This window comes from Stylophora pistillata, chromosome 7, assembly GCF_964205215.1.
Source record: "Stylophora pistillata chromosome 7, jaStyPist1.2, whole genome shotgun sequence".
In the NCBI taxonomy this organism is placed as follows: Eukaryota; Metazoa; Cnidaria; class Anthozoa; order Scleractinia; family Pocilloporidae; genus Stylophora; species Stylophora pistillata.
In genome coordinates, this window is record NC_142525.1 from 10,933,746 (window position 1) to 10,945,839 (window position 12,094).

The 12,094-nt window shown below is 38.9% G+C and overlaps 1 protein-coding gene across 5 annotated transcripts in view; it reads left to right on the plus strand.

Moving 5' to 3' along the window:
• Nucleotides 1–284: 284 nt before the first annotated feature.
• Nucleotides 285–12,094, plus strand: part of LOC111346135 (tyrosine kinase receptor Cad96Ca) — a 38,013-nt gene continuing 26,203 nt past the window's right edge. For 2 of the 5 annotated variants that reach the window (XM_088728827.1, XM_088728828.1), the window contains exons 1-2: nucleotides 349–1,100; nucleotides 5,465–5,830. In XM_088728827.1, the coding sequence (XP_088584953.1) occupies nucleotides 1,007–1,100; nucleotides 5,465–5,830 (460 nt within the window). In that variant the 5' untranslated portion in view covers nucleotides 349–1,006. Of the gene's footprint in view, nucleotides 1,101–5,464; nucleotides 5,831–12,094 lie in introns of all 5 variants that reach the window. The other 3 variants (XR_015990086.1, XM_088728826.1, XM_088728825.1) reach the window with 3 other exon arrangements.

Below are 12,094 nucleotides of genomic sequence, written 5' to 3' on the forward strand. Positions count from 1 at the left end.
AAGAACAGCGAGTTTTAGTTTTTTAACTTTGCCATACAATGTTTGATTTTTGCACGGATTTGCTCTTAAGGTGACTCAAGGCGACTTTAGGCGTCTTAAGGCGACTTAAAGCGACTTAAGGTCCCAGAGTAGGCCTAAGACATCCAAATAATCATGCACTGCCGGAAATCACTTTTATGTGACGACGAGACCGCCTTGAACAAGAAAAACCAATTACGTAGCTATGGGCAGCTTCGACGGAGCGGAAGTTTGCGAGCTTAGGGGACTTTTCCTCCTGAACAACCTCAGCGAGGATGAAATACGGCAAAAACAACGTAGTACTTAGGCTGCAGAGACAATAGGCTGGTACTCCAGAACGGACTACTGAGAAAGGACATCATACGAGAATTTAAGAAACAAGGACTGAACACTTCTATAAGCACAAACCTAAAAATCTGCAACTTCCTCGACGTCACCCTAAACCTCACGGACGGAACTCACTATCCATACAGAAATCCCAACAACGAAACTCTCTACATCGACACCAATTCCAACCATTCGCGGCCTACAATAATACAACACCTACCAGCAGCCATCGGCCGACGGATCTCTGACATTTCCTCAAGCAAAGACTTTGACTAAGCTAAACCCCACTACGAAAGCGTACTTAAACCAAGTGGACTCGACGAAAAATCAATCTACGCTGAACGCAAGAAACCTGTATCTCACACCGTACAGAACTGCCGCAAGAACAGACAAAGAAACATGATTTGGTTTAATCCGCCCTACAGCATGAACGTACAAACAAACGTTTTCTTAAAATTGTAAATCACACAACAGTGTAGGTGACGATAGTTAAGTAGTTGAAAAATTTTTCGAGAGAAACAAGGAAGACTCTAGGACGTCTGAAGATTGGGGCTGACACAGAGACCTCAGTGTGTGACTGACCCAAAGTCGTCACGCTACATCATAGTTATGATTCGTTATCGAGTCGGTTTTAAGAACTGAAAGATATGTGCTGACACTCATGCTTAAGCCAGAGACGAAACTCTCCATCATGTTTGAGAACCGAGTTATCTTTGGTTGCTGTGTGCTTTTTGTTGCTCTGCATTCCTTTGCAGGTAAGTTACGGTGTGCTGTGGGATAAGCTCACACAATATGAATAGCCATACCGAAAATGATTTAGTAAACAGACGAATGTCGTTCATCGTGCATTCTGGGTCGACCTTATTTCCCAAATTCCGCTTAAGCATGTTTGATCATCACAATAGGCAATGGTAAGAGTACTGATGCATGCAGCGTTGGCGTCAACTTTGCCGTCATTTCTTTCGTGACCATGAAGGAGATATTGTGAAAGTGCCGGAATTGTAAAACATGATCGCCCTCGCCGTTTCATTTCCGCCTACAGACATCAGACTGAAGGTCAATTCCGATGCAATCTAGTCTACACATACAGTTATAATGTTTCATAACGATGTGAGAAGCTAATTCAGCTCATAGAAAGGTTCGCCCGGCGTACTTGTCATTTTATGGTTTCCTCTGACTCGCTTACTCTTTAGTAGAAGTCTTTGATCGTTTTGGGTTGGTTACAATCGCTCTTTGTTGAGCTCAGTGTGCTCTTTTCCTTATCTGAATACAGGGAAGCTCAAATTTAGATCACATCTTGATTGACACTCTCCCTTACGTTTGGCGACTGCTTCATAGAATTTTTGTCTACTAGGTTAGGAAGTTGTTAGACTTGTTCGATTACTCTCTACTATTGAATGTCCATTCAGCCCCTCGAGAGCATCGCTTTGGTATTTCGTCTCGCTAAAGCGCTATTTGTTTCTTTTTGGATGTTCTGCGAAATTGTTTACAGCAGTGTGAAACCTGCCACGAGGAGTGATTGCTTTATGTGACCTTATCTCTATGCGTTTCTTGACGTGATAACACTCCTATCGCGTCCACCTTCGTAGAACCTTGTAGAGAGTTGGTTACACCTACGTATGTATAGTAAATTCACTACATGAAGACCATTAGGTAATACATGGGAAAGTGGCGCAACCCTTGTACAAACTTAAAGAACTGCCTTGCAACGGTTGGATAATAGTAATAGTAATATTTTGATATTTAATAGTTTTACAATGGAACTCGAGAAAAACGGGAAACTTCAGAAATAGCATTCGGCTGGACAGAAAGGTTTACAGAAAACCAACAGATACTGGGCTGCTTCTGCATTACAATAGCCACGTTGATATGAAGTACAAACATTCTCTGTTAAGAGCAACGCTGAACGGCGCTTTTAAACTTTCTTCAAACCAGCAATTTTTTCATCAAGAATGCGGACACCTAAAGGAGATCTTCACACGTTTGCATTACCCAGTGCCCCTCATACAAAACACCATCAGGTCTTTTGTTGAAATGAATGTGATCGAGAGCACACACGTACGTCCACCGCAACAAGCAGGTGAAATTCCCGTTAGGGTACACCTGCCCTTCAAGGATCAGAGATCAGCAAACAAACTACGCGAACAACTTAGTGATCTTAGCTAAATAAATCACGAACTACATCCTGTCTTTACAAGCCGCTAGATCAAAGATTAGTCAAGTCAAGTCAAGTTTTTATTTAAACTCATACAGAATAATAATTAATGCAAATTGGTGTTTCAAATAAAAGAAATCAAGAGATTGTGAAGGAAAAATAAAATTTTCAATTGTAGGTACATTATGTAGAGTTTAGGACACCTAAATAGTTCAAGGAACTAACCGAGTAGGTGATCCAAAACAAAGAATATGTTTAAGAGGAATAGAAATTCAGAATATATTTAATATTCTATTCTATTTACATGAGCTCAAAGTTAAGGAACCTAAACCTCTAATTGTCGACCAGCAAAACGATGATATCTCTTTAAGTGTGATCTGACTTGCGATACAGATTATGTCGGCTTTACAAGCCGAAACTACATCAACGTGTGGAGGAACATAAACAATCGGTAATCGACAACCATGGGAATCGAACCATGTGAAATCGCAAAGAACTTCAAGGTCCTAAGGAAATGCTCAAACGGGTTCGATTGTTTGATTCTCGAAATGTTTTCTATTCGGGACTTTAAGCCAAAATTTAACAAACAGAGCGATTCTATTCGAGTGAAGCTGTTTGCTTAACACTTCAACACAATTTTCATCCTGTTCACCGCTTATTTACACTTCATTTTTGCGCTTTGTTATTGGTTAATAGTTCCATGGAGCGGTCGAAACGTCGTTCATATTTTTTTAGCGCTCGTTTTTATCACTAAATGTTTCCATATTTAGATCGATCCTTTCTGAGAACAAATCACACAATTTTTCATCTTTTGACGATTTTTTACACTGAAAACTATTTTTCATTTGACACCTACTTTGCCTTTGCCACCATGGCCGCAATTGTGCAACTTTTTATATTGGCTCAGCACAAAATTCCAACTTCTTTCCCATGATACTTTTATTTAGACCAACTAAAATAGGGTAGAGGAGTATGGAAATATAAAATCTGTGGCAATTTTCGGCGAACTTCTAGTACACCTGGTCAACTTAATATGCACATTATTCGAAAATTTCACCCAACAATGCACGAAGTGCGGATTCAGTCATGTAAAAAAATTACCCTACAACGCATGGTTGACGCTTGAATTGAGCAAATGAAAGCCTTTTCATGCTTGATGATACCCTAAAACAACAATTAGGAGAGAAAAATCTTCACACCCATCTGGAAAAAAGCTGCTGCCGAAAGCTGACTCTTCACTCTAAGAGACCTATTGTTTTGTTTATCACGTGGTAACGAGAAAGAAGCAAAAGAAATCACTAAAAGTCAAGATACGTATGAAAACAGTCGTGCTAATTCAAAAATAGTTCCTATTGTCCATTTAGAGAGTGCTCTTATTAAATAGTAAAGAGGAGAAGCCAGGTAAATCAAAAGCATAACTTAAAAGAGGAGAGCACCGACCAATTTCATTCATTACTAGAAGAGGATCCCTGCTTTTCAAATTCCCACCTTTTAAAACTCACATATCTTGTGATTATTATTTCTTATACAGTGGAACCTCGATTTAACGAAGTGTTAAGGGACTGGAGAAATTGGTTCGTTATATCGAGGTTCTGTGGCTTACATTTTACTGTGACTTTAGTCGGACTGGAACTGAAATATCGTTCGTTATACCGAGGACTTCGTTATATAGAGGTTCGTTAAATCGAGGTTCCTCTGTATTAAAGTTTCCTTCGTGGAGGCCAGCTAAACAACATGTACATGCTCCCTGCTACATGTACAACTTTTGAAGTTTTATGGTGCAAAGAAATAAATATGGTTATTAACAGTTACAATTAATACGTAGTTGGAATTTTGATAGCAGAAAGATACTCATTACAATATAGTCAAATCCTATATTTCCTTCCAAACATAGGGTCAATAGAGCACGTTTACTGTAGGTACTCTCGACCGATATATCGGTGGATAAGTCGGTCGAGGTTCAGTCGATACTCGAGCAAAAGTCGGTTGACACTCGGTCGATAGTCGATATCTCGACTGATTTATCGACAGACTATCGACCAAGTCTCGACCGAGTATCGGCCAACTATCGACAACCTATCCACCCGGCGTCGACCGACTATGGACCGAGTGTTGATCCAGTGTCTAGACGGTGTCGACCCAGTGTCGACAGAGTGACCAACATTCAAACCATATGTCAACCGATCTATCGGTCGAGAGTACTGGTAAACATGATCCGGGTCAATTACCGCTAGAACTTCTCCCATACATTTATGCTCACAGGAAATCATTACTATTTATCACCTAGTGCCAAATCACTTACAATTAATTCTGCCAAACACAAATCCAATTTTTCAGTTATCTCAGAGTTTGAATGTACTGGTCATATGGAAGGCAGAGTCCTGTAGAGGAACTGACATGATGAAAAAGTCATTATGAATGTGAATTGAAACGAAAACATGTCTAAAATGTTGACGCAAACGGTGAAAAACCATGTAAAATAAACAACTTTAAAGCGAAAAATCCCTTGACCGGCTTGTTTAGCAACATTTCCCCGTACTTAATGGTGTCATTACTTAATATGGGTTTGGCATAGCTGAAAGGATATAGTAGAGGTTTACAAGGTCACATATAGATTTATTTAATACTCGATGTGTGTCTTACGTTATCGTTAAATTATTAGAAATTTATGTTATGATAAAATTTTAGTTCAGTAATCAATTCCATTGATGTTAATGCACAATTTAAATTAGCATGAGATGGATCTTCACAGGAATGAACACTACTTTAGCAGCTTTCGGACATACCTAATCGCTTTTAGGTCATAGGCTTCTGGATAGATCCATATCAGGCAGACACCAGAATAATTATTTTCAACCAAAAAGGTTCTTCTGACTAGTTTTTCCCTTGGGGATGAGGCAGGAGTAATATTTTTAAGTTGCTCCAAAGTCAATCATTGAATTTGATTCTTTTACCTTTTCAAAGCTGGTTTTTCTTTCATCTCCCGTTATGCCGGAAGGAATGTGACAGCGAGTGTTGGCTCTCCCCTCAACTTTTCCTGGGCCTTTAAAGCTGATAGCTTTTTATCCATCGATTTTGGCTACTTTACATCTCTTAATGCCCTAGCAGTGGAGGATAAAAACAGGCTTGTACAGATATTTCCTGATGGTACTGTTACACCAAAAAGGGGACGTTTTACAGGAACTTGGGATAAGCAGAAAAACCCTGGTCAGGTGACATTTACTCTGAACTCAGTCCAAGTAAACGACGGCAGACTGTTTGGTTGTTCCATTATGCCTAGCCTTTTATCTCTGGCTATAATTGGCGACGCGGTAAACTTGGTTGTTTATGGTGAGTATCAATATGGTTTTAAAAACGATAATTGTTTTTTACAGATGCCTGTAATAAGCTAGAACTTGGCTGAGCTCAAGGAGTGTTGTAACAAGACACTTGAATGAAATTAATAGTGGTAATGCTGAGTCAAATTTATGTTAAGGTGTGGAAATCATCTGTGATCATTTGGTATCTGTCTCAGCAAAGCTGTCAATTAGGTTTAGTTTCAAACTATACCTAATTGACAGCTTTGCTGAACCAAGCCCATTTCTCTTGTAAAGAGAAGTGCAAGTGGTAAAAAAGAGCTCAATTCTCATTTTAAGCAACATTTCAAGTAACTTCAAAATGGCTAGAAACTAAATAATTAGATTGTGACCATTCAGTTTCGCTTTAACATAGTCTCCTTACTGTTCTCCCTTCATTTCTTAAGGTGCTGACAAGGGGAATTTGTTTAACGATAAAGAGCTTCTTTTTTGGAATCCATTCCTTTTATTTCAGCATTTGACCTTAATATGGGATGTAGGGGTGATGTTGTAAGGAGAAACTAGATGATAGTCACTCTAAAGGGTCGAAGGGTTAAATTTTAAACATTGTTTTGAATTATTCATTATTCTTTTAATTCTTGTTGGTTATGCATAATTGACAATCTGTAGTCAACACCAGTTTTACTCGTTAAAAAGAGTTACTGGGCGAGTCAAGATAGGAACAATATCGGAGTTTTAGTACCCACTGTGTGTAGGCACTATGATATGGTTTTTGTGCCCACCGTGTGTCGGCTCTAGGTTATGGTTTTTGTGCCCACTGTGCGTAAGCAGTATGTTATAGTTTTTGTGCCCATTGTGTGTGGGCACTACGTAATATTTTTCTTCTGCCCACTATTTGTAGGTACTATGTCATGGCTTTTGTGCCAACAGGTGTGCAAGCACTATATTATGGTTTTTGTGCATACCGCGTGTACACTATGCTATGGTTTTAGTACCCATTGTATATAGGCACCATGTTATGGCTTTTGGGCCCACTGTGTGTAGGTATTATGTTATGGTTTTTGTGCCCATTGTGTGTGGGCATGGGCACTATGTTATATTTTTTGAGCCCACTGTGTGTAGGTACTATGTCGTGGTTTTTGTTCCCAGTGTGTTTAACAGCAGATTCGTGCAAGAATCAAACAAAATCGCAAATCTTTGGCAAAGCTGAAAAAAATTCAAATTCACTCGTCTTTTGCATATAGATAGCCTTTAGTAAGTATATGAATGCCATGCATTTTTTCCTTAAAATATCTGTTAATTCCTGAGAAAAACGATGGCAGCCATTTCAACTTGGGCACAATTTGGCTATACCAAACGCGTGCAAACAGGGTGGAATATAGTCGTGATTCACTTGACTCGTTTGTCAAAACTGCTTCGCTAGAAAAAACCGTCATAGTTCCAATTTGTCGTATAACTTGCCACGGTCTAAACACCATGATTTCATATACATTATATTTATCTGAATATTCAAAAGTAGTAAAGAAGTCACGGCTCTCCAGTGCTACGTAAAACGGTAGGCGAAGAATAACGATAATTTTGAGCATGTGCCTTTGATTAGAATTTCGTAAGATTAAGAATGACAATACCCGAGTTAACGATCTTTCAAAATATATATATGTTATTGACCAAGTGGGAGTTCCGTATTGGGAAAAACTGTGCCCGAGGTCTTGGGCATTTTATTTTTTTCTAACACATAAAAAATTGATTGTTAAAAGAACCCGAATGGTTTTGGCTACAATAACGAGTTTAGTCACGGGAAGATCCTCCAAAAACTTAACATTTTGTCAGGGAGTGGATAATAAAGAAAATATATGTTATTCAAACTAAAGAGAAAGCTTTCACCGAAACATTTTTGTTTGTAAAGGTAACTTAAAAGGCTTCCGAGTAAACTTTGAAACATTTTTTGATAAATAACTGTCGCGATGTGACACCTGTCGATTGAGGCAGAAAAAAAGCGTACGCTTTTGAATAAACAACAGTACTGCTACGGACAAACACGCACGAGTAAATGCGACGATTTTCTCGTAAAAAAAAAACACTCGGAGATCGCACGGAAAGTATTGTGTATTTCCAACGACCGTTAATCTTCGACGATTTACCTCTAATCTGTTTTGAAATATCACAGAAAAGTCAAATTGTAAGTAAATGCAAATGTGTGGTTTGGAGTTGTCAGTCTGCTTATTTGTTTTCTGCAATGGTGTGCGTAAATCAGTTTTCTTTCACCGAAAAGCTGAAGTCAGTGAGACGTACTCTTTCCAGCTAGACACAAGCTAAAGAGATTTAATGCGACTTTTATTCATCAAATTCCTTAGGTTGATAATGTGAAATTTGCGGTAGAAATGTCCAAATTCAAGAGACTTGCAAAGAATAGACGAAAGTGTATTTATAGAAGAACTCAACACTTCCCTCAACGTTTCACAAACGAACAAATTGTGATGAAGAATTCCCTGACAGATATTAACGAATGAGAGTCACACTGATTAACGTAATTGTTAACCGGCAACTACCCGTCTCGTTTTAACCTTCTGAGTTACTTTTATTGAAGGATCATTGAATAACAAATTGTTCCTATGCAGCGTTTCAATCTTTTTAAAAACAAATGTAGTACCACCAAATTTATTTCGAAATCAACTTTTGATGGAAAACCAAAGGGATTTGAGAGCGAGAGAGAAGAAAGAATTAATACTTGTTTACCGCTAAAAGGTCGTGACCAAAGTCTTTGCTCAAAAACTCTGCCCAGCAGGAAAAATGAGATGTATCGATTTTGTGAAAAATTGCAACAAAGCTTGAGATGTACTGCAAAATTACTCAAGCGAAACGGATACCGCCCGCTGTGACTGGGCTGGAGGAGGAGAATACTGCCCGCTCTCGCAACCAATCAGATTGCAGGATTTTTTGAATACCGCCCGCTCACTAACTGAGAAAAAAATAAGTTAAGTTTACTTTGGGGAAATGAATGGATGTTACTAAAACTAGTAACGGAGAACGGGGAACGGGGAACGTAGAACGGGGAACGGCGAACGGGGAACAGGGAAATGCGAACGGGGAACGGGTGTACAGCGGTAACCCACCTGAAATTCAAAATGGCGGAGTAAACGATGCTTACAAACACTGATTTTATCACTAGGTCGCCGCTTGCAGCGAAATTAGACGACTCGCCTTTATTTAACTATTGCCCAGGCGAAGCCACGAAGCCTAGTATCATATGCCGAAGCGAGAATTCGAAGTCAACGTTTCTCCAATGGCTACCACCATTTGTTCTGACGTCTCTCTTTGTTTTTCCTACCTGAAATCTGCATATTTTGGCAGAGTTTGGGTATGTTGGTTGTTTGCATTGCCCAACAGCATTTTTTGCAGATAAGTAGGAAGGAGGTAATATATTAGATTAACAGAAATGAGCTAGGAAACGTAATAACCAGCCTAGTTATTATTTGTACTCACTATACTGTTATTACAAATTTTTCTGAAAATTCTGAAGGAAACCATAACAGGGCTGACAATAAAGCCGACTAGTTCAAGCATGTGTTCCCACGCAGTTTACCGTGGACCGTTTCGAGGCTATGTGCAAATTACGTCTTGCCCGCAAAGAGCCACAAAACTTGTATACCATGCTGAGCAAGGGTTCGTGACAGTAATTGGCACATAGGGTGGATAAGGTATTCTCAGTGGCCAAGGGATGGGTCTTTTAGCCATATGTCTCTTTTCTTTGTTTTTGACGAATATTGTTCCGAAGTTTTCAATCAAATCAGTTCAAAACAGGAAAGAGATCCCGATGGTTTTACCCAACATGCACTAATGAGGTAAATTTAATTACATAAAATTGAAGTGTTCGATTCTTTAAAAGTAAGTAACAAGAGAGATAAATTCTTGGTAAAATAGTTTATTAGCGATCTAAAGAGAAATCTGCTGTCCCAAAGTAACGCATTATAGAGAGAGACCGCATACCTCCTCTCCCTCCCCCCTCCCCACTCCATGAACAAATTCACCTGTCACGCAAGCTCGTTCGGCCTCTTAGCAAATTTTTTTATAGATTCAAGCGAAACAAATTTGCATACAGTCTGAATAGTCGGCTCGATCAGGGTTTTAATGAATTTTTTCGCAAAGAACTCCATCACGTCGTATCAAGCACACAAGGAATACAAATTGCAAAGTTTAGACGTTTTCAGGAGCAGCCGTTTTGATCGAGCCGCGACATAAAGTGACGGTGCAGATGTCAAACTTACAGAGACCGCAGAATGGAGAAAACGGAAAAACAGACAAACTCTAGACTCACATGAACAGCTAAGAATATAATAGTTGAGTTAAGGTTATTCTATTTACTTTCAATTGCTATATGCATCGGATTCGTGGTAATTTTATTATATTGATGTCTTGATGGTCACATGTACACAAAAGGATGGCATGATTTTTTTTTGTCTTTCTTCACGATTTTCGAAAAATTGTAAAAAATTCCAAATTCATTTCCCTAAACTAGACTTTAAGTATTATGAAAGATAATCAACTCTAGTAGAATCATTCGTAATCTTACGAAATTCTGAGCAAAGGCACATGTTAAAAATTATCGTTGTTTTTCGCCTACCGTTCAGTACGCAACACGAGAGAGCCATAAGCTTTTGACACCTCTTGAATACTGGAATTAATCCAATCTTTATGAAATCTCGCTGTTTAGACAATGACAGGTTGTACAACAACTTGGAACTGTGATAGCCTTCTCTAGCGCAGTTTTTTGATACGCGAGTCGAGTGAATCATGATCTATTTAAAACCTGTCCGGTGTCGTCAAACCGATCCCGGGACTGAAAACGAAACGTTTTCGTTTTTTCGATGCAGAAGCAAATAACTTTTTTAAGGAAAAAACTGCACAGCAATTTTCTACTTTCAAAAGGCTACTTGTTGGCAAAAGAACAGCGAATTTTAGTTTTTGAACTTTGCGATGCAATGTTTGATTTTTACACGGACTTGCTCTTAAGCACTATGTTATGGTTTGTGCCCACTGTGTGTAGGCACTATGTTATAGCTTCTGTGCCCACTGTGTAAAGGCAGTATGTTATGGCTTTTGATCCCAGAGTGTGTAGGCACTATGTTATGGTCTTTGTGCCCACCATGTGTCGGTTCTACGTTATTGTGACCAAGGTAGGTTCTGATGTTGTTATTTAAACAACGAGACAGACTTATTGCCACAATAGAGCTTATTTACGCAGGAAAATACCCAAAGGAAAAAAGGGTGATTGTAAACTAAAATAAATAAATGACAAATCGCAAATCACTTACAAATAGTTTACAAGAAATGATTAAGAGCGTGTCCATGAGAAAACCGGGCAGAACCGGGCAGAACCGGGCAGAACCGGGCAGGAGCGATAAACCTCAAATCACCGATTTGACTCAAACTTGACTCAAATGCTAAGTATCACGAGTTAACAAATGTGTAAAAATAATAGGTAAAAACATTTAATTCCCTGGGAGATATAGGATCCGCCCGGGAAAACCCCCATTTCCTGCATTTTTTGTATGATTAATTAGCTATATGGACAGTGAAAGCCATCACTGGACTTCCAAAATAAGTAATAACATTTTTGGGCAATTTATTTCATAGCCCGTGCTGATGTGAAATTTATAACTACCTCCCGCTTTTTATATCATCAAAATTCCGTACACCACATTGTCGGTTATGATTTGTAACCTTTAACAGCGGCTACTACACTTCTGTCTGATACAAAATATACTTACTACGAAATTGATTGTTGAGCTTACCCCCCCACCTTTTATTGATAATCCGCACTTTGGCAATTGACCAATTTCTAAGGTACATCGCGACGAAGAGCCACATATTACAACAGACAGCTGCAAGAGATTACATATCAAATGTATGCAGAAAACCTCGGATAAAATATGTAAGTGATTTCTTTATGCGTTTCAGGTTTTTAACCATTTTCGTTTTCTTTGTGCTGAGAGGAGACCAATATATTACCCGCTTATCTGTTTCTCGGTGAACCAGCAACTATCATAAACTTAACAAATAACAAGTCAAATACTTTGGTCGCCGGTAATCTTTCAGTGTTGCATTTTAGACTTTGTAGACTAGAAACACGCCATACCAAATAAATTTCAAGTTCACCGCTGAACAAAATTGCAGGCGCAATCTGATCAGAGATGGCGGATTGTCCTATTGAGTAACATCAGCTTTTAGGGCATCAAATTATCTTTTTGCCACCAACGCATGGTCGATAAGCATTACACCACAAAAGACCAATCATTTT